The sequence below is a fragment of the Ascidiella aspersa genome, chromosome 5, assembly GCF_963924565.1.
Source record: "Ascidiella aspersa chromosome 5, kaAscAspe10.2, whole genome shotgun sequence".
Taxonomy (NCBI): domain Eukaryota; kingdom Metazoa; phylum Chordata; class Ascidiacea; order Phlebobranchia; family Ascidiidae; genus Ascidiella; species Ascidiella aspersa.
The window spans coordinates 23,115,374-23,142,504 of NC_139451.1; the positions used below are offsets into that span (position 1 = coordinate 23,115,374).

The 27,131-nt window shown below is 36.4% G+C and overlaps 1 protein-coding gene across 1 annotated transcript; it reads left to right on the top strand.

The window, feature by feature from the left end:
• The first annotated feature begins 364 nt into the window (after nucleotides 1-364).
• On the top strand, nucleotides 365-27,131 carry LOC146145473 (coiled-coil domain-containing protein 13-like). The gene is made up of 18 exons (XM_083390580.1): nucleotides 365-506; nucleotides 932-1,059; nucleotides 1,999-2,114; nucleotides 2,549-2,688; nucleotides 2,871-2,943; nucleotides 3,419-3,537; nucleotides 4,199-4,314; nucleotides 11,503-11,602; nucleotides 15,664-15,783; nucleotides 16,346-16,480; nucleotides 17,296-17,412; nucleotides 18,087-18,197; nucleotides 18,797-18,846; nucleotides 19,409-19,516; nucleotides 24,372-24,484; nucleotides 25,168-25,244; nucleotides 26,138-26,304; nucleotides 26,361-27,131. The coding sequence occupies exons 1-17, from the start codon at nucleotides 387-389 to the stop codon at nucleotides 26,276-26,278; spliced, it is 1,884 nt and encodes a 627-aa protein (XP_083246706.1). The 5' UTR covers nucleotides 365-386; the 3' UTR covers nucleotides 26,279-26,304; nucleotides 26,361-27,131.

Genomic DNA, 27,131 nt, shown 5'->3' on the forward strand with positions numbered 1-27,131 from the left:
ACTGGCCTAAGACTTTTTGAAAAATGTTTGTTTTGACGGGAAAACGGCAGGACAGTTTCATAAAAGATAAGATTTCTATGTTCAAATAAATGAAAGGTAAAATATTTATTATAGTCACGAGGTCGCCGAAAATACAAGATAATATAATCTATTCTACGTAATTAATCCATTAGGTAATTTTAAGGTCCTAGATGGGTACTAAAACTTTCCTAGAATGTACAAAAAATTTGCTGGAAATCCAAACATATTATGAATCTAACTTTTACGTGAATAGTTGTGTATATGTAATAGTTCGAATCAAGTTTGTTTTGTTTTTTGAGTTGCTTAGCTAAGTGACGCTATTTTTCGAGTCAAAAGTAGTCATTTTCTCTGTCGTTTAAAAAAACATGAGTGGCAAAATGGACAGCGCCGCTTTGCAAAAACAATTTTCGGACATACAAGAGGAACAGAAACGAAAACTTGCGATGGTGAAACAACGACAAAATGCGAAAAAATCGTCGCCTAAAGTAAAACAAAGTTTGGCGCTCTTTCACTATTGTACGTGAAAAGTTATGCAAAAAAAAATAATAATACCGCTTCCACAACGCATATTGTTTGGGTTAGGGTGCGAGTTAGCGTTTGGGTCAAGTAATATTATGTTTATTATCAATAATAACTTGACCCACCCTCAACCAAACGCTAACCCGCACCCTAACCCAAACAATATGCGTTGTGGTATGCGGCATTTGAAGAAAAAAATTTTTTTATTAATTTTTACGTACAATAGTGAAAGAGCGCCCAAAGTTTCTTTTTTAAAAAAAAGATTTATCAACACATACATAGATAGTCATTTTTTTAATGCGACCTTGGGTAAACTATAAGCACGAATACAATCTGTTCATCGAAGTATCTTCATTTTTGACTTTGGATACTAATTTTTTTCATTTTTTAGGCTCTTGATGAAACATTTGGTGTTTCCGATGATTTGTCTTTAAGTGTGGCCGATGTTATGTCCAGTTCCACTGTCGGCCTAAATGCAACTCTGGAAGCAGCTAACACCAGTATGAGGGATGAAATAAGGTACTGAAGTATTTTACTAGGTGCAACTTTAGTTATCGGTTTCTAATTTCTGTTGACAAAAACCTATGAATATATGTCTTATTAAACAGATCAGAATTGTAATGACTTAAGGTACTGTTTTTAAATGACTTGACTTAAGTATTTTAATTGAAATGATTTGACTTTAGTCTTTTTGACAAATGGCTTTACTTGGACTTAAGTCATTTTGTAAAATATCTTGGGATCTAATTAAGAGTTTTTCATTAACATTTATCTGAAGTTTTGCAAATTATACAATTTGATTGCTGCATATTTGTGTTATTTTTTGGTTGCATTAGTTCTCATAATCTGACGAGTGTACCAATTTTAAAAGTTTAACAGTTTACTGTTTTGGTGCAGCTATTTACCCAAAGTAAGCTTCTAAGGTAAAAGTTGTGCATAATGCAGCATAAGAAATGCAATTTTTGGTGTGTTGCATGATTAACTTAATTACAGTACCAGAACTTTGATAAGTTAGATTACTTTAATTACATTGTCTTGTTACGGCATAACTGGTGACGTTATATAAAATAAATTTTAATGACTCCCCCAATCCCCCCACTCCCCACAACACAAACTGAAATCCTTGATTCGCTCCTTGAAACATTTGTACACCTTCTGATACCCCACAACAAAATATAGTTAGACCATGGTGTGCTAGATTCTAAATGATCATATTTATCTCATAGGACTTACTGATTTTAGTATTTAGGCAAAAATCAAATTTCAAATGCTGTTTTATTTGGCATGTTATAAATCTAGAATCTGTTATATGTTAACCATTTTTAAGCCTAAATAAACCAAGGGTAAATAAATGTTTTTCCAATCGAAACACAGTTTTTTAATGCAAATTTTCTCGGTTTTATGATATATATATTGCAGTCACTCTACTGTTTGATAATAATCAGTGATATGTTGTAGAGAGCTACGGGACGAGACAGGAAGACTTAGAAAAGTAATGGCTGAAAAAGATTATGAAATAAAAAAGCTTAATAGAAAGATTTCTAAAGTGGAAGAAGAAAAGCGATTCCTTTCAGGTAACTAATAATGAAAATGTGCACTAACCAGTAACCATAGCTGTAACTATTCTTGATGTTTTCTGTTTTGAGTTTAAAAAGTTAAAAATTTGAATTTAAAAGAAACAAAAATCCAAACCACTGACACGAAAAAAGTGTATGGTTTACAGCCAGAACTTTCATAAGTATTACATTTTGATATATAAAACTTAGTAATCTTAACTAGACTGCTTTTACTCTTGCCAAAAATGTAGCACTAGGTAGGTTTCTACCCTTGATCAAGTATGTCCAACCGATTAAATAAACACAAATATTTTTCTCAATCTTTAGATTGTGATATTTAAATGTTTAGAATCGTACAACATATAAAATGTGACAGATATCGAGTAAAGTTTGCAAATCATTTTACACATAAGGGTATGTAGTTTACCATGTGCAAAATGTTTAACTTTAAGAGGCTGGAGTTGCAAGCGATGCTGCTTCCAGTAAAATTGTCGATCTGTCAAAAAAGAACCGGGAGCTTACTGCGGTAATGGAATCAGAAAAATCAAAGTCTCTTCGACTGCAGCAAAAAGTTAATGAACTTGAGAAAAAGGTGGTTAACTTGTTTTTGTTTTTTTTAATTTTTTTATAAAATTAACGAAAATGACAGTTGCTAACATTAAAGAACAAACTATTTTTTCCCATTATATGTGAATTATATGTCATATGTGTGTATAGAAGTGTGGTTCCAAACCTACCTTACATTTGTATATAATACTATTTTATCATGTTTAGCTGCGCAACAATCAAGACCAAAATGGGAGTGATGATGGCCAAAGAAAAAAATCCAGTCTTAATCAAGCTTATGGTACTCTAACAAATAAAAATAACATCATTGTGTGTAATTAGAATTTTTTTAATTCGATATTATATGTTTACAATTTTAAATACCTAAAAGATTGATATTTATATGTTATGAACTCTGGCTAATACCAACTGCTATTTTGTGAAACCTAAACAAGCTTTGATGAAAAGCAGTGTTCTTAACCTGTGGATCAGTGACTGCAGAGGTGTAATATGTTTGAATTGATTAACATTGTTTCTAAACAAGAGTTTCTTAAAAAAAAAATTCAGAATTAAGAAGACATAGGTGCTATTTTTTCAATTAGAACCCATTATTGATTATTTCTTATGTTTTGCTTCCTTACAAAAAGTGGGGGGAATTGAAAAACTTCGCTGTAATACTTAATGTTATTATGTGGTTCGCTGTGAAAAAGGTTTAGACATAAATGTGGATTTGCAAATTATTTATTGTTTCATTTTTTAAAATTTATTTGCTGTAGAGTCACCACGTGTTTCAGTCGATGAACTGCAGGATCAGTTAAACACTTCCAACCTGAAAATTGCGGATTATCGAAATCAGGTTCAGTCCCTCAAACAAGAAATGAAAGTGGCCCACAAGGTACTACAATATTACAGAAAATTTTAGTTGAACCGTTTGTTTTTGTTAAATTTTAAATTGTGTTACATCTGGAAACTACGGCCCAGTTCTATATGTTTGTTGTGAGTTGAATCGTTTTCATACAAAAGGTTGTTATTAAACTAAAGATGATTCTTTAGCAGCATATTTGTATTGGTGTCTGAAATTCGAACTGATGCTTTTATGTTAGGTGTTGGTTGCACAATGTTGCTTCCAGTGTGAATATTCATTTTTAAAGAAGATTTAATTTATTGCCATGGACATTTATTCATAATATAACCTCAAATGTATCTATGATATAACATGATATACGAATAACATAAAATAATTTCAGGTTGTTTTACAGAATTAATACACTTAATTGTTAAAATAATATTGTTGTGGTTTCTCAAAAATATAAATTCGTTATGTCCTTCAATAAATTCTTCAAAAAAACATCACTCATTTTTTAATGTTTCTTAACAACTGTAATGTTGAGTAATTTACTAATCTTTAGGGAGGGCCAAACTTGAAACTATCATTAATAAATAAACTGAAATGTTTAAAATTCCTAAAAAAAAAAAAAAAATATGATTGATTAATAGGATATTAGTGTATCAGGTCAAGGGTAACATTTTTGTTGTAACCAATGATTTTTTTAAAGGTCCTTGGCCAGGAACTCGGCGAAACAAACGTCAACATCCAACAGCTGCTCAGCGGCGGGGCTCAAGGGTTCAGAGGTCGCGCCCAGCAGGTGGCAGCACTGCACACCAAAGTCAAGTAAGCGGAGCGATTTTTCAAGGCGATTGCAAACGTTTGTATTTTGCTTGGTAGATTTCTATAGATCTTGGGTTCTTTAGATCTTGGGTTCCTATAGATCTTGGGTTACCAAACCTTATGCGTTAAGGGCCGGATAACTTTTAGGACTGGTTATCACGGCCCGCATTACTGTGACGATTAAAGACCCCAGGCTAAATTTAAAGCTTGTTTCGAAGTTAGTTGACTTGATTACTATGAATCAAAGAAAACATTAAAACTATTTTCCATAAAAAAGCTTAAATTTAGTTTAAAATTATAAAAAAAGTAATTATTAAAACAATTAGGAATTGCACCAAATAATTTTTTTTCTGTTCATTAACTAATAGCCTAATATAACTGTGTTTTGGGATAACTAAGAAAATGTGCCGCATGCCGGTTACATTAAACTGGCGGGCCGTAGTTTATATATCTTGCTTGGTTTGTACTTACTAAATTTAAAGACTCAAAGTCATAGCACTAGGTTGCGCTATAGAACCATGCGGGACAGTCGATATTTTCAACTGCAATCTTGTCCAAGGTTGCAAGATGGTCGGTAATTGTGGTGTAATCGCAAAATCTAACATCCCCTCACGGCATCAGATAAAAAATGTGTGATACGAACGTTTATTTTTATCTATTGTTATAAAAAAGTCCTTGCGTGACTAACAAAATTTTAAGACTAAGTGGTATAAAAGGTCACTTGTCCCCTATCGTTTGTTACTTGTACCTAACAAAGAAATATTAAAACTAATGTTGAGTTTTCCTTTTTTACTGTGGGTATTTAGGTTTCGTTTTTGTTCTACTATAATGCTTTCTCTGTAGAAACACTGTATCGCATCTCTCGTCTTGGTCATGTATAATTTTATCGTACTTGGCATCATAAGTAATAAATAGCCACTCCAGTATGTGACGATTACTTTTTAGGCAATATTCTGGGTATCGGATTCGGATCTAATCTTGGTTAGATTCAAACTTGTAAATAGCCTAGGACCAAATAAATTTTTAAAAAATTGTACAAAAAAGACATTTAAATAATTGAAAGCTCTCTACAATATTTAGCTATATTTTCCTACGAATAAATAGGATCAACTTTTTAGCAATCCCATCTACAGGGTTGCTGTTTATCGTATCGTGTTTGTGAACGTATCATATTTGACATACTGGAAAGTCACCGTTATTAGCGCGCATATTTTTTAATGAATGTAGCTGCGTATTACGCTGTGAAACTATCTGACTCTGTTTTACTGTTTAAACCAGTGTTGGCGGGGGCTCTTTACCCTTTTCACGTGATACGTTGATATTGTATTAGTGTTTTAGGCGAAACATGGCCGATTTTGTTTGCTCAAGTCATCGATTTTTACAGTTGCTGTCCTACAGATCCTATCGCTTTCACTAGAATCAAGACATTAGATACATGATAACTTTTGTGTGATTGCAATCAATTTTAATGAATCACACCCATTATTAAACTGTTCTAACATGTACACATGAGTCAGAAAGAAACTTGGAAGTACTAATTTTAACGTGGAAAAACCTAATCCTGCTTTTTGCGGTTTACACACTAAGTTTGGGTAAGAAATGAACCTATAGGCCTCCGAGTGTTGTCCACGCCCTGGTTTAGATCGTAGCCGTTGAATTAGCATCTGGCTACCATAACAAGCGCACTTTGTTGCGTTTTTGTTTGCTATACCACAACGGAATGGTTTGGCGTTTCACGATCGGTAAAACGTAATGCCAGCTGATGTTCAGATCAAAATGCCAACTGCAAAAGTGTAGTGGCGGTCGGGTTACAATGCCCAGTCGTAGTTAAGTCACTCATAAATTTCCTATTGTCGGGCTGCTTAAAAACACAACTCTTGTCCAACATCAAATAAAAAATAAAGAAATCAATTTAAATTTGTCAAGCTGAGCTGCTTGCAGAGATGAGAGGGTGTTTGTTTAGGGGTGAGTCCATCCCCGTTTTATATTTGGCCCCCCTTAATCTGCCCTTTGTAGAGAGGCGCGCGAAATTTCTCGCATCGCGTTTCAGCATGGAACATGCGTTCCACACAAGCAATTTACGGCTAATCCTGTAATGAGACCTGGTAAGAGACCGAGGCCGCCTACAACAACTGCACCACACCAAAGTCGAAACATAAGTGACACTGGGTTCTTTACCTTTGCTACAGAGAGAGTGGGCGAGTTCTCACTGGCCTCGTTCTGCGTTTAAACCAGTGGTTCTTTTTCTTATCCTTTTAGTGCCTTCCCAATCCCGATAACTTCATGGCTTTTAGTTGACCTGCAATCCATTAACGACTAATTAACGCGAAAAAGTTATAACAGTTTTATATAAACATAGGAAATCGGTCTTGTCATTTCTTTGCAGATGTTACCTCCCCACGCCGTAACTCAGGAAGGTATCGCACAATGTTAATGAACCTAAACTGTGTTACTGAGAACGTATTTTGCGTTATCTTTATGGTTTTGTCGCATGTAACTTGGTCAAATACTAGGCCATTTTGACGCCCTGCAAAAAATCCATAGCGTCAAACAACGCTCTGCACACTCACGTTGGCGCACATGTATATGAAACTTAACATTTTATTACACAATTGGATGGACTTACTTGAACAAACCAAGCATCCAATTCAGATGTTCTTAAATTCGGGTCAGTGGACCCCTTGTGGATACGTGCGTTCATTTAAAAAAAATGAAAGCATTACTATCTTATCTTAAAAATCAAAAATAAATCTAGTTGTCCACGTCTGCAAAGTATCGATGTCAAAATAATCTCGATCGATAAAATTGCCAAAAAAAACGCAGAGCGGTCGGGTAAGATCGCTTCACGTGTCAAATCAGGTTGTGTCTGTTTGTGGAATGCCCAGACGTTTGTTTCCAGGAGCTCCGCCAGATCAGTAAGGCGCGACCTGTTCTTGACCCGACTGTATTAAATCGCAAAACGTGCGCGCGATACGCCGCTATGGCGCCGCCTTCGAAATCGAGTTTAAGGAGCAAAAACTCGAAATTGCAAAACGGTGGGGATTTTTTTATGTATCAAGAAAAATGTCAAAATTTTTTTCGTATACCTTATTTTTTTATCCGTTAAGTGTAGTAGAGCAGTGGTTCTTAACCAGGGTTCGATCGAACCCTTAGGGTTTGACGCAGCTTTTTCAAGGGTTCGGCGAGAACGTCCTCTGAAACATAAATTCTGTTATTTCAAGCTAAATTCGAATCTTTTTTTATGTGCCAAGGTGTCATGTAACGTTGTGAAAATTTGGCCAATTTAACATATATAAATGCAAGTTTAGAATTTGAATATGCCCAGTTTCAGCTGCTAGGAGGAAGAAACGAATACTGAGCGAAAATTTGGGGTTCGACGAACGCTTGTAGAATAGCATAGGGGTTCGACAGGTTACCAAAGGCTAAGAACCACTGTAGTAGAGGGAAAACAAACGTCTAATCCCTTGGTAATTCGGATTTTTAAATTTTACCCTTAATTTTCGGAAATTAGTAATATTAATAATTTTTTGGAATTTAGGAATATTAATGTTTCCTTGTGTGATAAATGATATAAAAAATGACTGTAAAAAAAAACAAAAACACACACACTGGGTGCCGTTATGAGCACTCAAGTATGCCATAATATATTTCAAATTGTAATAAATTCCATTTTTTTCTCTATTAGTAGGCTTCTTGATGCATTTTTTAGTTGCAATTTGCAGTACACTAATTCAAGGATGTATTTCTATATTATGCACAACTGTTGTTTACTTGATATTATATAGTAAACAGCTTAGCGAAAACCGCTGATAAGGGTGCCATAAAAAGTTTTATATTTTATGTACTGTGCTGTAAGCCAATAAGGTTTGAAACCACTCTGCTAGGAAGTGGACCCAAGTTTTGTTGGGTGGGTGCGATGACGTTATAGTTTTAAAATTCAAAAAATGAAAAAAAAAGGGCTGACTGAAATCACACAGCTGACTCTATTGCACAATCAAAAGGGGCAAACAGCTCAAATTGCACGAGCGCTCGCTTGTGCGTATTTACATTCAACAAACCAAGATAAATTAGAGCATGGAAGAATGTGAATCGGTGACATAAGTGTCTTCCCTACTCCCCAAAAACTACCAACAAAGACCGCTGAACACGGGGTGATATAAATGGCTTAATCTTCATACGCACCAGTAAACAACACTCGAACTAACCATATCTGTATTGCCTGACGTAAGTTCAAAGATGCTCCAGATCTACCCGGGGTTGTAGTTTGTCGCTTTTTGCCTATGGCCTAGTTCTACTAGAGCAGTGGTTCGGAACCTTAGGGTCATTACCTTCGGGGAGTTTGTACCAACCAATTTATTACCAATCTCCTAACGTTTTGCATGCTTGTCCTGCAACAAGATACTATATGGCGCCGAGTCAATAAATATGACCACAAATACAACAAGTCATTGCTATCTGCTGTGCTGTAATTTTTTTAAAGCTTCATGTAAAAAAAATCTTGATTTCTAATCTTGAAATCTAAGAATGCGTGCTTTGAGTAAGGTATTGCTAACAATTAAAATAAAATATAAACATTAAATTCTATATTGTTGTGACCGAAATCTTTGTATTCCCAAAAAATCCAATGGTGTAATAAAAGTTTTAACTTGCTCGCCAAAGCGAGCTGTTACAGCCTTTCCTTCCTGTCTACCGTGGCCTAAAAGAACGAAAATTCGTTAAAGGCATTGGTCTTGGCTGGTGTTGCCTTTTCACGGCCTTGAAGTTCGCCGTATTGGAAACGCGGATAGGTTCCATTTGCGAGTGTTGTCTCGTTAGGCACGTACAACTCGACTTTTAAGTTGTTTTTAGCGCGTGCTTCCGGGTGTAAGTTTGGGATTAGACACAGCAGTGGTCCGATAATGCGTTTGTTTTTTTGTCCTGTTATTTTGGTCAGGAAGTGGGGTCGATTTACCCGTCACTTATGATCGAGGTCAGCATTATTAATTGGTTAAATGGCAACACGACATTTGTCAAATTACCTATTATTATTATAAAAATTCTCCTCAGTTTGTATAAATTTATAAATTTAGGTTCGATAAAGTTATAAGTGCAATATCTAAGGCTGATTAGCCCAGAGGTTCTCAAACAGTACGTCGCGACGCTCTGGTGCGCCGTTTTTATTTTTCAAGGGCGCCGCATATAGGGATTTCGTTTCGTATCTACCGCAAATGGATTATGGTTTTTGCAACAAGCAAATAAATAAATTGGCTTTTGTGTACGAATTTTACTGAAAATTACTAAAATTCCCATTAGGTGGTGTGTCGCAAGTTCAACAAAATTTTCAAAGAGAGCGTCGCAAGTGAAAAGGTTCAAAAAACACTTGCTTATAGCCAAAACATTGCAAGGTAACCGTCCCCAAATCGCAGTTGCTGTTAAGTGTTATCCGCGGTTGGGTCTTTCTACCTCCCTACCACAACGGACCTGTATAAGTCCTTCTAAATTTTAACCAGAGATACGCGTAATGGAAACTTTAAGGAATTGGAAAGAAACAGAAATGAACGATCCTTTTGACATACAAAAAAAAAGAGCGCGTCTGAAAAGCATCATAGTTGTACGCCTTTTCCGGTTTGCTTCCAACCACCCGTAACCGTTTGTCGACAGCTCGCAAAATTAAGCCAATATTTTTATTTGCCAACTATCATCGTTAAGTGCGCTCGAGGTTAGACGCGCCTTTCATACCAATTGAGATCAGCGTGCGAACTGCCTTGGCATTTTCAGAACCATGGCTGGGCATTCATTTTTTTCAATTTTTTGTATTCGGTTAAAATTAGAAATAAAGCTTTATTTTTTTTATTTTTTTTTTTTATTTTTGCTCTTCAGTTTTTTTGCACGGTCAAACATTTTTTCTGACTGACAAATCGTCATAAAACAATGACTTTTTTAAAAATTAACTTATAACGAAAATTAGAGAAATAAAAATAAAAACTTTGATTTAAAAATTCCCCTGTTATATCTGCGTGTCAAAAAATAGAAATGTATGAAAAAAACGCTTCCTTTATCTAACTTTAAACTATAAAACCTTGGATCTAATTTTTGGGTAACTATAATAAAATGTAATTAAACGGACAAATTTTATTTGGCATTAAACTTTTTTGCTTGTGAGATTGCAAATTTAAACGATCTCAGCTAATGACCCCAAGTAAAACTTATCTTCTTTCTTTGCAGAATAATCTCCTCACCTTCGCAAAACAATTAATTTAAACGCCTTGGACTAATCCCTGCCAATTTTAAGTTCCCTAAGTAATTCCAACGACAATAAACACCTTAGATTGCATAGAATAAGCAGAACTACATCGTTAGCTTATTTGTTTTATACCGTCCGAGTGAGACGCTATATTGCGTGTATTTAAGATCCTATTTTTGACCCGACCCGCCACAACATTGTGAGTTTTTCATGCGGCCCGCGGTTAAAAATAATTGCCCACCTCTGACTTAGAATAAAATAATTTTTTGACCAATTTTTTACGCCCTTAAAATGAAAAAACACGGTTGCCTAAAATAGATCCATTTACCCGTTTGTTAATGTCCCGTTTAGCAGCTCCAATTTTTAGCCCTGTTTTCTTGTCTTGCAATTCTCGAGACGTAAAAGTGTCTGATTTTAAAGAGGCCACGCACAGCCAGCTGTCTCGTCGATCTAAAGACGTGATCCGTTTCGGTTCTGTGACCTCTGAAAACCGCCAATAAGTGGATATTTTGCAAAATTGCAATCGTCGCAGTGTATTATATCGCAGCCGCTGTTCCCTTAATTTGCAACTGTAAGGGGCCGCCCAATTCGCGTGCAACCTTGGCGATTTCGACATAATTTTGCTCCGCCACTGTTCTTCGAATTACCCCTTTTGACAGGCAGCAATTTGGCGTTACCACAGCCTATGTGCGCTGTTTCTCTGGTGAACAAGACCGAGTTGACACAAGTTTTTTGAATCTTGAAAAATCTTTAAATGCCCGTAAATTGATTTGCGTATATTAAAAAGTCTTTGAAAAACCCTGCACACTAGACGCGTTTTGCTCTTGGCGTCAGCGTCTGGCGCAAAACGATAGCGTCGGGTTTCCCACCCCTGTTGTAAACATTAATCTGAACTTGCTAACTCGAGACACTTCTACCGGGGACCCTTCCTGCCTGCAAAGCGTCGATTAAACTTGTTTCGTTTGCAGAGATCTCGAGACGAAACTGCGAAATAACGGAAGCCCACGCGAGGACAGGAACGCCACGCGAATCCGTAACATGGAAAAGGCTCGCAAAGAACAGAACGACGTGAGTTAGTAGCAATTCGAAAGACTCTTTGCAATTTTTTTGATCTAAACATTGGACCTGTGTCCGACAAATGTTCGCCATTCGTAAACAAGTTTATTTATTAGTTATTATTAAGGCGATTATTTTTGACTTGTCAAAATAGGATTTTTATATGTTTGGTCAAAATTTGTTATTTTAAGTCAAAGTCGATTAAAAATGCGCATAAATCGTTTACAAAATTAAAAAAAGTATAGTCAGCTTTTTGAATTTGTCGTTCAGTTAGGACTTTATCATAAACATTTAAGTTATATTCAACGACATTTTAACTGTATTATATCATCATAAGGGCAATATTATGGTATACGCCAGCCGGTCGAATTAACCACCCAGGTCTAGTTTATCGCATTAGGTTCTTCTTTTTTGCTTTATATAGTTGATATTTCTTATTTGGGCAAATATATTTAACAGTATGTGCTGTCTTTTTTCGCTTAGTATTTGCAATTATTCCTTTTCTATTTCAAAAATATGCTAGGACCTTGGTAATATGCTATAACTTTTCACACAACCTTTTTGTAAAATAACCCCAGCGTCTTGCTTTTCTTTGGTATTTTTATAGCATATCTAAAATTTCTCATTTTTTAATCAAAAAATAATCGCCTTAATTATTATACATTCAAAGAGTCGTAACAAATCTAAAATTCGCAATTTTATAGGGGGTAGTGTGGTATTTTTCAAAATTTATATTTTGTGAATTATTATACTATGTAATTCACAAAAACAGAACGTTTCAAAGTTCAGTGTAAACTTGGCCCAGTTCGAAAATGACATACCGGTCCTTTTTAGCGTTCGGGCAAAGATATTGTGGGGAAAAAGATTTGTTGGCCCACATAAAAACCTCGGTTCGTCGATTTTTGGCGCGACTGCTATTTTGTCAACGACACGCTTGCTATCCTGTGTTAAGCCAAGGCCACCCCTCTATAAACCATGTATAGAAAACAGTCCTCTTCTGCCTTTTAAAAACCTCAGTATACCGGAATGTCACAACAAATAAAAATGAACCAACAAACACCAGCTATGCAAACAGTAGGAAAATAATTTGTATTTATTGCACTTTACGTGTATAAACAATTGTATGAAGAAGTTATCGAAAGATCAAGAATATGAAGGTTTTGCAAATATCTTTCAGCAATCCTAGCATATCTTTTTTGCACGAATTGATGTTTTTGATTTGTTTCCGGTCGATGTTTTTTTTTTGTTTTGCGCTATGCTGTGTTGCACAAGTGTAGGAAAAAATAATTAGCATTTTCAGGTATAATACACCACCCTCTTAAAAAAATAGACCACAAACTTAACCCCGTATATTTCCGTCCGGTTAACCACGGATATTTTGCACACTTTTGGCAACTTCATACTTCGTTGTTACAAGCAAACTGAACTTTGGATGAAAAATATCGTCTCGCTCTTGCAAATCGATACGGCTATGAAATATGTAAATACCGTGATACGCACCAGTTTTATAAATAAATAGTGTGTATTCAGGCTCGCGTGCTTGCCAGTCTATCTGTAACACCAACTATTTTCCAAAAATGCAAAGTTTTGCGGCAAACTTGAGAATTTCAGGGGGCTCACAGTTTGAGTATCACTGGTGTTTGTATATTCGATCCTCTTTCGCTTTACGCAAAAATGAGCAGCGCGCTGCATTTTCGGTGTGGGGGCGCATCAAAGCGAGATGCTGAAGATAAGTCTGTCGACGTTTTTAGGGCAAAGCGTCTCTTCGGCGACGGACGTTGACGGGCGGACGTTAAACGTGCGTGTCCATGATGCTACGCCACGTTGCTCCGAGTTGATTTTGCTCGAACGTCAGTCTGCAGCTATACCGACCTTTGTCTAAACGACCTGATTTTGTAACTAAAATTAGTTTGCTCAGATCGGAAGATATGTGCCGATACTGGCTTTTATTTTAGAAGATTCAGAATCCTTTGGTGCATTTGAAAAATGTCGTTATGTTGTCCGGTGGTTTTTAAACCGTTTCAGCTTGCGGCAACACTACGAAAATGAATACTAAATTCGCGGTAGGCCTTTAACCCGGCCAACCCTATGTGTTTCTTTAAAATGATCACGAATCCTACCATTTAAAAAAAAAGTAAAAAAAAAATTCCAGTAAAACATTACGTTAACGTTTGTAGCAATACCCATACGAACTCTTGAAGGATAACCTACGGAAAGTAAAGTTTTCAGTCAATCGGTATAATTAATTTAATCAAACAGGTCGCGTTGTCCACTTAAAACTTACTAACAAACCCACATCACAACTGTTTGTGAAAGACAGATGCAAGGCGCAACGATAAAAAATCAAGCATCCGTGTTGCGTAAGTTGTTAAAAAAGGTGCCTGTGGTAAGAGAGTACGAATTTGCTTCCCATCAAATCGCCGAGCCATAAAATCGGCAAAGCATCCTAGAATAAGGTTTGTCGATGTAAAAACCTCAATTTGGCTGGGCTTGTTTACACGCAAATCAAACATAATTGTTGTCAACCACACAAGGTACGTCACTAAAGGTCGGGTGCGGCGAACTACACTCAAGTGCCCTTGCTTTTAAGCCAGCCTGCACAACTCAAAATGCTGCAAGGGCCACATTAAGCAAAAAAACAATTACGCAGGCTTATCACGCTAATGACAGTATATATTTTTTTAGGAAATGTATGAGCTTGGTGACCTTTAAAGCATTTAAATATTTGGATTAATTTTGGTCAAGTAAATCATAAATAATCTTGTTGCTAATAACAAAGTGATTTCTTCGTTTTGATAGCAATAGCGTCACGGCCATTCGTTTTGATAGCAATAGCGTCAAATCACACACAGCAAGCAATAGCGGATCCAGGATTTTTACAAGAAGGATTAAACAACATTTAAACCATTCGGTATATACGTTTGTTTATATTAGGTATTTAGAAAATGCAATGTTGTTTATGATATCCTTTTAAATAGGCTAAAACACATTGCCAAGTTAAGCAAGATTTGCCAACGTTACCTCTTTTTACTGTTTATCAAGACCTATTTCTAACCCTCACCCAATAACTATTAATTACTTATAACCTTGACTATTATTTTAACAAGACGCGAAACAAAAGAGTTTTGAATTACCTGATTGCTCTGCGGGAAGCAGATAATGATGTCTCTAGTTGGACCACCCTGATTTAAAATATATGTTGTCACCCCGATTGTATCTATTTTTACCTCCTAGGGGGTATATCGCCTACTTTGAGAACCACATTGTTGCGCTAGATTGTTCACTGTTAATAAAATGACTGCACTTTTTCCACATCGGATTTGCACCCTTAACCTTCTAGTATCGAACGGGTGCTTTCGGATATTAGCCCTATAATTTGGTGTTGTTCGACTTAAAGTAACAACCGACTTAGCGTATCCGTCAAGTCGTTTTTGAGCGTATTCGGGTCATTTAAATGGGGCACAAATTGTGGTAAAAGCCCAATAACCTTGAAATTAGGATGTTTGTATAAGTCAGTGGTGGCAACTGGGATACTGCCAATAACACCTGGTGACTAACACGGAACTGTGTCTTTTTATGACCCGTTCGACCTTTCATCTTCCATCTTCGTCTGCAGAAGGGTATTTTTGTTCTTTGTATTGCCATTTTATGGCACACGGTTTGTTGCGTCATGCTGCGCGCAACCCTGGTATTCGCGTGAAGTGCAAAGGCTATCCATATCAACGGTCAAACTGTAACTGCAGCTTCGCTGCTTTTTTCCTGCTCGCATTTTTATTGCTCATTGTTGCGTTTTTAGCGTAATCTCGTTCTGATATACGCCAAAAAAGTACGGATCTAATTTGTTTTCAATTTTTCTGTGGCTCGCACCTTCTGTGGCACCGGCTAAGTATCGCTGTTTGAAAGTAAAGTATGTATCAAGCGTAGCAGAGGTCACCCACTTTGCAAATGTGAGCCTCCTAATATCGAATTTGACAACAGTAGCTGCATATAAATTTGAAAATTGCGCAACATAAGCAAACGAATGGACTGGCTTTTCAAGAATTACAGCGTTTTTCTTATATTTTTTGTTGCAGAATCTCAAGAACGACCTAGATAAGCTACAGGAACAGTCTTCCGACTTCCAGCGAAAATGGGAGGCATCAAAAGCAAGGTCGAAAGTCCTTTCATCTGAAGTAAAGTCCCTGAAAGCCCAGGTAAAATCCACTTGTATATATAAGTATATAGTTAAATATAGACCTTTGGTATACAAGCAAACACTTTTAAGTTTTGAGAATTTGGGGCTAATGACTTTTTATTTTGTTTTTGTAATTAAGAAACTGTTTAGGGGTTTGAACATGCGAAACGTACACATGGTAAAAACCAAAGCTAGTCATATCCCCCTAAAATGATAAAAAATATTTCGAAACACAATAGAAACAATTTACATAATGAAACACAAGGTTTTTGAGAAGATCTAATCAAGTTTTTTCGAGTTAGAACACTGTAGTTACGCCAAGCGCTTAGTTCTTTCTTAAACAAAACAAAATTAAAAAAAATTAACCACACACTATGAAATAGTCCTAATAATGCCATATTACACTTTCTTCGATACTAACAAAAATGTCAGCCGTTAAACCTAAACAAGCAATAAATAGTAATAACAAGCAAACTTAAAGTTACAAAATCGCCGGACGGAACATGTAACTAATCGAAATAGTTCATAAAAACAGGAAATTATATTGACAAACATCGTCTTTTTCGCTTCGCCCTTCACAGATAAGCGTGCTAACGGACAAAGGAGGCCACGACAACGAACTGATTCGTACGCTGACGAGACAACAGGATCACCTGCAGAAGATGCTTGAACGATCGTCGCTTAACCAACAGGACGCGGCACACAACGAAGTAAAGGTACCACTTGCGTTGGCTGTATATGCGCGCGCCTGGAGATCTGGCCGCTTAGCTATAAATATTAAAAGTTTTATACCGATAACGTTGCTCGATATTTCGCTTCAACTGATATATCGATATCGGTTAATTTTGGCCGATATTTTGCGTTGTAAATATTATAGTGTTTCCGTAAAAAACAAACAAATTTCTTAATTTTTGTACTAACTAATTTGTCCGTTTTCATTGCTGACTGAGTTAACGTTGTGTTTGGTTTATTGTGTTCACCATCATTTAAAGGTAATGCGTAAACTAGAAGTGTTATGATTAAATAGGTAGGTAAGCCGACTGTGTTTGTTTTATTATTTTCCATTAAGTTAAATTATTACCATTTCTCAGTTAAATAAAAATGTTGGATTAGTATGGTGATTTTTACCTAATTCGACTAAAATCGAAGATGAATTGCGCGATTTATTTCTGCAATTTGCTTTCCTTTTTTTACAAGATCAAGCATATTAATGACGTCATTTGGTTTCGGCTCGCGATTTTGCCTAAATATCGGGTACGGATACCGGACAAACCTATTTTTCTGTGATATTTGGTATAAGTCCCAAGATTGTGATTGCCTGAAAATACGGCAGTGTTGCTTAAATTATCAAGACAAATATTAGCGATAAATTGATCTGTGATTCAATCTGAATAAAGTGGCATTGTTGACAAATTGCATTTAAAAGTTGGCGAGCTTTCGCACAAGCGCGCTTCTTTAGGTCAGAGTAAGGTTTTTTTTTTTATATAAGACAAATATGGCTCTACCAAGATTAACTTGTGATGATTGGCAGATGAACCGCGAACTGCACAGCAAGCAACAGCAGGAGTCGTCGCAACTCGCCAAGCTGAGAGACCTGCTCAATGAACGCGATTCCAAGTTACGAGAACTCGAACACGAGCTTGAACAGGTAAAAAAAATTCGAAAAAATTTCGCTGCAACACAACCAAACTATATCACCGTAAAATACTGTTTATATCGCCGAAACAGAAATAACTATAATCCATGTATCGGAAACGGCTTTGCTTGTTTTACTGGATTAAGGCGATGGCAAGTCTTTATACCAATTTAGATGGAATTTTTGGCCAAGTTAAAGTTGTGCAAAACAATTTTACAATTTTCTCATCTCGTATTTTATTATATTTAAAATCTGCATCGTGTTGTATTAATTCCAAATGTTACCCACACTCGCCCTTCAGTTTACAACCTTTTTAAATGTGCAAAGAGGTCGTGCGTTGACTTTAAGGTAAGCCATGTGCGGGTCCCATTACCCCAGTTTTGTTATCATTTCTTTTAACATCCACACAGCTTTGCACTTATGCTCATGAGGTGCGTTAAAAACGAAAACGCTTCCACCGAGCTTGTGTAGCTCGAGCAACAGTCCAGGTATGACTAAGACCGCTACTTCGAACCTCACCACATGATACTTTTTTCAAGCATTGTCTTGCTTGGACGACCACTTTATTATTTTTCCTTCAACAATAAGCGGCTGGGGTAAATCCTTTCCGAAGAAACGCGTTATATTATACCATTACTCCATGTAAGGTAATCATTCAATGACCCTTATAAAAAATGCCATCGCAGATGAGAATTTCCGCTTCAGCAAAGGGAGACGCTAATGCTGGCGATAATTACAAGCCATTATCTGTCTTTTCTCCGCCCTCAAGAAATTCCCACAGAGAACCACCGCAACAGGTAGGCGGCTAACAGACGCAATTTTGCGCTTTGATGTGCCACACCTTGTGCTTTCTTTTCTGAATGCAAGCGTTATTTAAACTATTTTATAACACATCATGTTTGTAACCTCAAAGTTTTTAGCTTGGGCACATGTTCTCTTTGACATATTCCCTTTATTAAAGGGCCTGTCAATTTTATTTCATAGTACAGCACTTTGCCTATGAATCAAAAATCAGACAACGTGCGTTATTCCATAAATTTGTCCTTGTTCATGGTTGTTAAACAAACACTAAATAAGGACTGATTCAAATTAGTGTTCAAACCGTTTTTTATCTGTGTGAATGTGTAAAAAAACTAAACGTTGTATATATTGTATATGTATAGAACTTGTGCTAATATGGTTGTATTATGATCAACCATCCGTATAGGGCTGTGTTCCTCTGCCAACCAAATTATTTTCTTTGTGTATACGGTTAGCTATTTGGCCAATTTTATTTTTTATCTGAAAAATATCTTAAAGAACTCCACGATGTTGTTCGTTATGAAAGGCCGGTAGCCTCGTTTTAAAAAATTAGGAACGTTTTCAATGAAAACTAAGTGTAACCCTTATTTTCTAGACGCGAGCGCCCTCACCAGCTCCAATAGCACAATCTGACTCCTCTGCGAGGTAATACTGCTAGTTGCTATATGACAAACATGAGTAAAATATTCGCCCTTCGGATTTAGCATGGATTTACACGTGAAAATTCGTCGACGCGCAACAAAGCAAGGATTACCCAAATATTTTTTTATTTCAGCTAATGCATTATACAACTCATATGTTTTGTATACGAACATTGGTTTGAACATATCGTTGTGTAGGCTCCAGCGTATTTGTCCGCAAAGTAAACACACAAACCCATAACTTTTGAAGGTGACATTAAGCAAATCGCTGGAAATCATACTAAATGATAGAATTATTTAAGATATGTATTTGTGATCTCAGAGTTTCCTAAGAATAAAGTATCTTTTTTAGAAACTTAAAACAAATGTTGAGCTATTAAAAAGAACTATCATTGCAGCTTTCAGTTTGATCAATTTTGCATTTGACCATGATAATGACGTCAGTTCATATCATAGGGGAACGGTCGTACTTTTTTGACCAACATATTAAGTATAGAAATAAAATCTACAGTATCGGACATCCCAGACTCCAAATATAAGTAACTGAAATTGTGCTTCATTTGCAGCGAGATTGCAGAGCTGAGAAGAAAAGTGGGCGAGTTGGAGGCGCTCTACAAAGCGTCGGAGATTGAACGGCAGAAGTTGACGGAACTCGTGGCTATACTTAACAAAAGGTACGGTCGTTTGTGACAGCTCTACCCGCGGTCGGCGTTCGTATTTTATAATTTTTTTTACAAATTTTCTAAATTATTATAACAGTTGAATAAATGTCTACCGAAATTTTTGTCAGCTAGCAAGATCCGCGGAGTCGGACTCTCGACTTATTTCCGAATGTCTTAGATTCAAAACATACCAAGCGCAGCATTCTGACTCGCTGTAAATAATAAACTGTAGAAATTACCACCTATGAAGGTGTTCCAAGTTTTACACCCCTTGCTTGACTGATACCACCGTTTTTTAACGCAAAATTGGTATTAACACCCTACAACAGTGGAATTTCCCACCCTAATAATATTTTACACCTTTCAGATTTACAGCGTAGTACAAAGCCTAACTTAAAAACTGCTCCCGGATTACGTAATCAAAAAAATTCATACCGATTTTTGTTATTATTAAAGAGTGACGAGTATACGCTAAATTTCGAAGTTTTTTCTTGGCCGAAATTTGAATAATAAATTACAAATTTGCGCGTCGTTACAATATGTTGGAACAATGTTGGCGATTGATTGATAGGCGTAGGAAGGCGTACGAATTGTGAGAAAAAGTTCTATTTCCAACTTCTTCATGAAATTTGTCGACTTAATGCACGGTTCATCGATCTTGAACGCTTTTTGTTTTAAACCGCCTACGAGAAGTTTTCAGTTATCAATGTTGATATGAACAAAGAACTAATCGAAACGTTCACAAAATATTCCCTACCTCTGTATGGGCTTACTTTTTTTATTTTATTTTTTTATTTTGATAAAATTGGCGAAATTTGAAATCCATCCTCTTAAACCATACTCTGGCCAACTAATTTTGCACTTCTAAAATTGATGTGACGAAACAAACTCGTAAAAGTTTCCTATAGTGTCTTGTTCAATACTGTGTTCTGAAGACATACCGACCAGCAGCCGTTTCGCACGAATTTTGATGAACAGTTTTTATCCATTTGGTTTCTATATATGTCGTGGATATTTCGATTCAACAATGTACCTCACAGCAGTTTATACGATTGCAAGAAATTCAACAGGGTTTTCATACAAGTTTATAAAAAAAATCAAAAAAAACAAAGACTTATTAAAGAAAATCAGTATGTATTCCTCAATAATGTAGAAAGACATAGGTACACTATGCACCGATCTGTAGCTTTCCCTTCACGCACATGTTTGACTTGCAACGTCCTTACACCACGTTTTCATTAAAAAAGCTCGGCGGTGCATTTCGTTTTTTGAGAGCATATCGTTTGTGGATGATACAAGGTGCCAGAAGTTTTTTTAACTTCGTTAAACTGTTGCTTCGTTCAATGCAAACTAGACGCGGGCCCAGCATTTATTGTGTTCTTATGAGTGAAGAAAATTTGCACTTATTTTATTGCTTTTTTATTTTAAGTGGCGTTCATTGTACAATTTTTTCTAGTACCTTTGTGGTTCGAACCAATCGAACGAGTGACGAGGATTTATTGTTTAGTTGTTTGTTAGCAAATAAAGACCACCCCGATTTGCTCAATTTGCAAAGTGATCGTTCATGTATTTTGAAACCATATATAGTTATACCCGTTCTTCGACTGGACAATGGCATCTTCTTCCGCAAAATATATCCGGAATCGCATCTTTCGCATATTACTTTTCGAACGCCAAGTCGCACCCAAACAGACATCATATCACCTGGGCAAACAATGCGTAAATTATAAATAGTCTGCGAAAGCATCCAAGTCCCAGTTGTTCTCGGGAAACTATAGGGCAACTTAAGATTTCCTTTTTGAATGAGATCAGAATTGCAGCCCTTCTAGATTATGATATTTTTGAAATGTGAGTGCGTGATTAACCCCGGGCATTTACAGTTTTGGTCATACGTTAAATGTTAATCGAACCTCGTATACGCTTTGAAATGTCGGACGACCCTTTGTTCAATTCCGTGTACAATTCGGTTTCTCCTTTGAGTTTTCCGGTAATTCGTAAAAATCAACTTAACTTAAAATAACTCAGACAACCCTTTGAATCATTTAGTGTGCCTTTGGGTTTTTTCATTGATTCATTCGGCATTTTCTAAAAATTATCTCAACCCAAAATAACTCAGACGACCTTTTGTTTAATTCTGGTGTCTTGGTTGGCTTCATTGAGTTACTCGGCAAATACCTCGGACTGCCACAAACTTTATGCCCAACTTGCCGCACCGTGATGTTTACTTTGAAGCCACGTATGAGTGGCCTTGAAGAGCCGAATTCCCCTTCCATGTTCCGATCAGTTATTTTGACTTGCACCACCCACAAAAACAATTTTCCACTCTTCCCTTCAGTTTCCATTTCGACTCGCTAATGAAAGGCGGGAAATTGCAGTTGAACGCCAAGGTTCCGGCACATCTGTCGTTGACTATTGGTGTCTACATATGGCTGACATTTATCCAGTTTTATGCCACATTCCTCGATTAAAGGAGAGTTGTTGAAATTTCGTGTTTTTGTGCTTTGCCATAGGTAGTTCGTAGTTTAAGATTAAATTCGCGTGTAGACTGAATAAAATAATGACCTTTTCCGTTTAAGTAAGTTCATTTAACATCCTTCTGACGTGAATAACATTTAAAACCGCGATTAGCGATAATTAGCATAGTTAAGCCTACTCAACGTCATTTAACAGTTAAAAACCACGACAGAGTGTTTAAATGTTGTTCAATGGATTTGCATAATGAAAAGTCTTTTAAAAACCCAATGACTCAACAAAAGCCTTTGAATATTCTTTTGGTTTATTTGTTGTTGTTTTTTCAATTTTTTGTCTTTTGATAATCGTTTATTTGAAGGTTATTTAAATGCCTTTAAATTTAAGTTGTAAAAGTTTGTTGCAACCCTGCAATTAGATTAGAAATATTACTACGTTCCTCCCAAGATCGCTAAAACGGTGCCCAGCATAAAAACACAATGTGTAACCACCGAAGCGTACTTTCAGTTGCAATTTATTTTTGTTTCTGCGAATTTTGTTTGCAATAATTGTAAACGCAGTTGAGGCCTGGTATGACAGATTACATCCAGTAAGCTTTGCCAGTATGCCCAATTGCGACCCTACCTTTTCCTGGTCAAAACGCACGGAACATCTGGTGAGACCGAACGAATTCGTCTTAGTCTCCATTTCCATTAACTTTGAAAATCTTTACGTCACGAAATTCCTAACCGACAGAAATGTTTTGATATAACGTCAGGAAACACCTTTCCGGCTGACCTTGGTTAACACACGATTGACAATAGCGGAATTCGTCTTAAATTAGTAGCATTCAATCACTTTCGGTGGGACTAGCAAAAAAAGCGTATCGCCTGGCATCGCTTAAACAAGTGTGATATTGCAAAAATTGCATAGCAGTAGTGATGTGAACCTGTGACGGAACACTGTGACGTCGGTTATATAAACTGGATTCGCTTAACTGAGACTGTCAAAATTTCCAAACTTAATTTAAACCAACGTGTAACAGAACACTGCACCGATACTTTTCACAAAAAAAGTACCAGCGTTTCCTTTTTGGTGAGACTTATTTTTAAGCTATTTAGCCAAAGTCTGTTACTAATTCTTTCGCTACTTAGCTGTCTTCGCGTTTTGATGCACTCCAGGGTTGGCTCTAAGGTTTAGATTTGGGAGGGCAGGCATGACAATTTCGAAAATTGAAGAATGAGAAACAATCGAACTTAAAAACCCATGCCGTTTCTTTAGCGTGTGCTGCTTATGCGGTCTAATAGCGTGAAGCGCAAATAATTGCATTTATTTGCTTTAAATTAGGTTCATTTCAAAGCACACGTATCACTGACGACTTGAAATAGATTCGCATATTGCTCGGTATATAAGGAAGTTATATAGTCCATTTAACAGCGCTCTGGTATATAATTTATGAGTCACACGGTGTAACATGGCATAATGTACCTTTGAGAATATTGGAACCAATAGATTTTTTTAACGCGGGCAAAAACAGATTGAAATTCAGGAACAAAAATGTACTTACATAGTGAAAAAGGGCTGGTCCTAAGATCGAACACCTCGGAACCCAAAGTTCAATTTTAATTTCAATATTTCCAAGACAAGTTTGCGATAAAAGATTGGTCTCGCAATTTTATAACGCGACCCGAATCACTCCCAAACCCAAATCACGACTTTACAATTCATCTGTACGCGGTTATAACGTGTCCTGTCGGCGAATTCTCGACCTCACTGGAAAATGTAATACACATGCAATTTATTTGACGTTGATGTATTTCACTATTTCTGTGTATTTGTCACTTGTGTATCCGGGCAAAGAGCGGACACGGTGTGCTACCACACGAAATAAAGCCATCACCAGTATTAAAATCGCCAAAAAAAGATTGTGCCTTTGGTGCCGTTTGGGTTAGAAAGTTTAATAGATTGATACCTGAGCTGGGACTACACACAATCGCTCGACCCCGCCAAAATTTTACAATTTTTCAAGTATCTTTATTACTCAAAGCGCTTTTTATTCCATGCGCCTAGGGTAAATTGTGGACCGAAACGCCTCTATAGCCGACGTAATTGTACCTAAAACATTTTTCAAACACAAAACACTTTTTAGTAATTGTACAATACCGCCCGATTTTTACTTTTTGTCAAACTTTGTTTAATCCATACTTGTTTTTTATTTTTCGTGCTCATAGCTGTTGAAGTCAACTTGATAAGCACCCAAGCAGGTGCACATGTTCCTAAAACTTTTTTAAGCACAAAATGCACAACACAATATATTTGCACCACCTTTCCCACTTTTCAAATCTCTGGGTTTTATCGCTTAAAACTCTTTTTTATTTATATACGTTTAGGCTGCAGCTAAATTCACATGCGTTTTTAGGTTGCAAGCGGCCATTTCTAAAGCGGAAACCTCGATATCAGCGCTCCACGAAGAACAAAGGAAAACCGCTTTTATGGAGCAGAAGCTGGAGTCATACACCGGACAACGCAACGGTCATTTTTTATTAATTTTTTTTTATTGACTAATTGTCGTTTTTTTATTTTTATTTGCCGGGTTAATCTTGAGTAATAAATAGCACATCTGATGCCTTTGGAAAAGCTTACTGAAATCTGTCGGAGTGATCAGGACTATCCTGCAAGCAAGGCACGATAAAATCTAGCCTGCGGTAAGGCGGTGAGGTTTGAACTAACGACCTTGGACAAGCTAAAACCATACAATGTACACACATACAGCTTCATTTAAAAAAAAGAATGTCTACCTCTACAATAGACTTTATTCAAGTTTCACGTTTTTGGGTCCCAAAACAGCAGATTTCTTAAGTCTATTTATTTCATGACGTCATTTTATGACGTGAGGTCTAAAAATTGTATGCCGACCCTGGTCGATGCCAATCAAAAAACTAACTAAGGGTTCGAAAAGTTTTAAAAATCCCTAGTTAATAGTGTTAAAAGACCACTTTGATCACAATTTTAAATTACATTGAAGTGGAAAAAATTGCCTACAAAACAAAAACCGAAAGCTATTCAAGGATTAAATTAGAATTAGACGCATTTTACTCTAGTTATTTGAATTAGGCATATAGTTGTCCTAGTCTAGTTGGAATTAATTACTGTAAAGTCCAGGATTTCTTAAACGTGTTCTATATATAATTATATATATATGTTTGTATTTTTAGATTCTGGTGGTTCTACAAATCGTGAAACGTTATCAGAAGCCGACGTCGCCACTTTACGGGCGCAGTTGGCGATACAAGTGAGACGCATTTAAATACTAAATGGAAATATTTTCCTGAAACACTAATGACCATGCAACAATTAAAAAAATAAAAAGACTTGGTTGTGGTGCATTATTTGTCGTTTTGCTAAACACTGCACTGATTTTTAGCGAAGTTTTTTTAAAGATATCCTAATCAAAATTTGTATTGACCTGCACTGGATTAAATTTGGTGTGTGGATTGTAACATATACGTAGTTGCCCATATAGATGCAGAAAATAGGATTTAAACGAAAAACGCTAAATGCGACTAGGCATTGCACTTCTTGTGTTTATTTCAGTAGTTTTGCTGTGTTTGAGAGCATTTTACAATGCTAGGCTACCCTGATTATTTCTCGGCTCCTACACATTTTTCATGACATTTATATGTTGTTCAACCTGCTTGCTCCTACACTAGTTTTAAGTTCTGTTTTTAAAATGGTGTAAAAAACTCATGTTAAACAAAAATGTGTGTTTTCTAATTATTTTAAAACCCTTCTCCACGTTTGTCATTAAATATAAATGACATTTGTTAAATAAAACATCAGAAAATTTTATCCAATCCAGCAGTTGGTCACCCTCACTTACTTCAACCTCGTCTCCATTTTTTTCTGACCGGTGAAGATTAAAGCTAAACTTCGGTCAAAAATCGTACGCCAAAGTCCTGCATTACGTATAGACGCAGGGAGCCGCTGTAATATTACTATCCTGGCGAGGTTCGGGGCAAGTTTTTAACGCTAAACATGTTTTTGCGTCATAGGGACCGAGATGCAGTCGCCATCTGAATAATTTAAAAATTCTAAATATTCAACTTAGTAGTCGGATTTTTGTTCTGAATCTATCCTTGTTTACATTTGAAATCAACCGAACATCCGCGCTTTGTTACATCACAGAAAGATGAAAACAACGCGCTTAAGGAGGCCCTGGACAGCACGTTACGCGGCCAGCAGGACGACATTGCAATGTACAACGAGATGAGCGACCAGACCAAGCAGGTCTTCTTGGACGCGCTTAGGGGCTTCGGACAACGATAAAAATTGGCGCCGTGATCTCGTAAACGGTATGTCTAAAAATTGTCGAATTTCTTTAGTTTTATAACCCTCTGTTATTTTACAGGTACTTGAGTTGAGTGTTTCTGTTCTGTTCGCAAGTTTCGTCCAAGGGTTTGTTTCATTTCCGCTGGAGTTTTGCGGAATTGAAGCTTATGTATTGAAATTTATTTTTACTTCTCTCCCTAAAATCTAGGACAAAGTGATTGTTGTGTTTTATTCCACATTAACTGGTATATACAACGTGTTGTCGCTGGGCATTTTTAGCAAACAACCGTTGTCTAAGGCATTGAGATAGACATGTTATAATAAGGCCTAAAATTTGTAAGGTTTGAAGTTTTTGTACGAAAGCGTAATAAAATGTGACATATAAGAGTATTGCGAAAATATGCGCGAAATATTGCGCAGTTGCTTTGAATATCCATTTTTGAACTTAACTATGGGTTGGGCAGAGCAAATAGCAGGCTGTAATATTTGTTTTCGTGGTTCTTACCAAATGATCAATTTTATTATTCGCATATCGTTATCTGTGATAAATGGTAAATGCACCGTTCTAACTTGGTTCTTAGGCCTATTTACATTTTTCGTTACCAATTTACTTTAAATTAACATGATGTCGCCTTCATTTTGTGAAAAAATACTGTTCGTAGTTTTTATTTGCTACCGATTTTATTCCGTAAAGCGGTGCTTTATCACTTTTTGAAAAAGCTACTTTCTTGCAATGTTTTTGTTGCCCGCTTTTCAATGGTGATTTGCAAACTGTATTCAGTTGCACACTGTACAAGCCACATACACTGTTAGCCTTCCGTATCTTTTTTATGACAGCGTTGGTTGAATA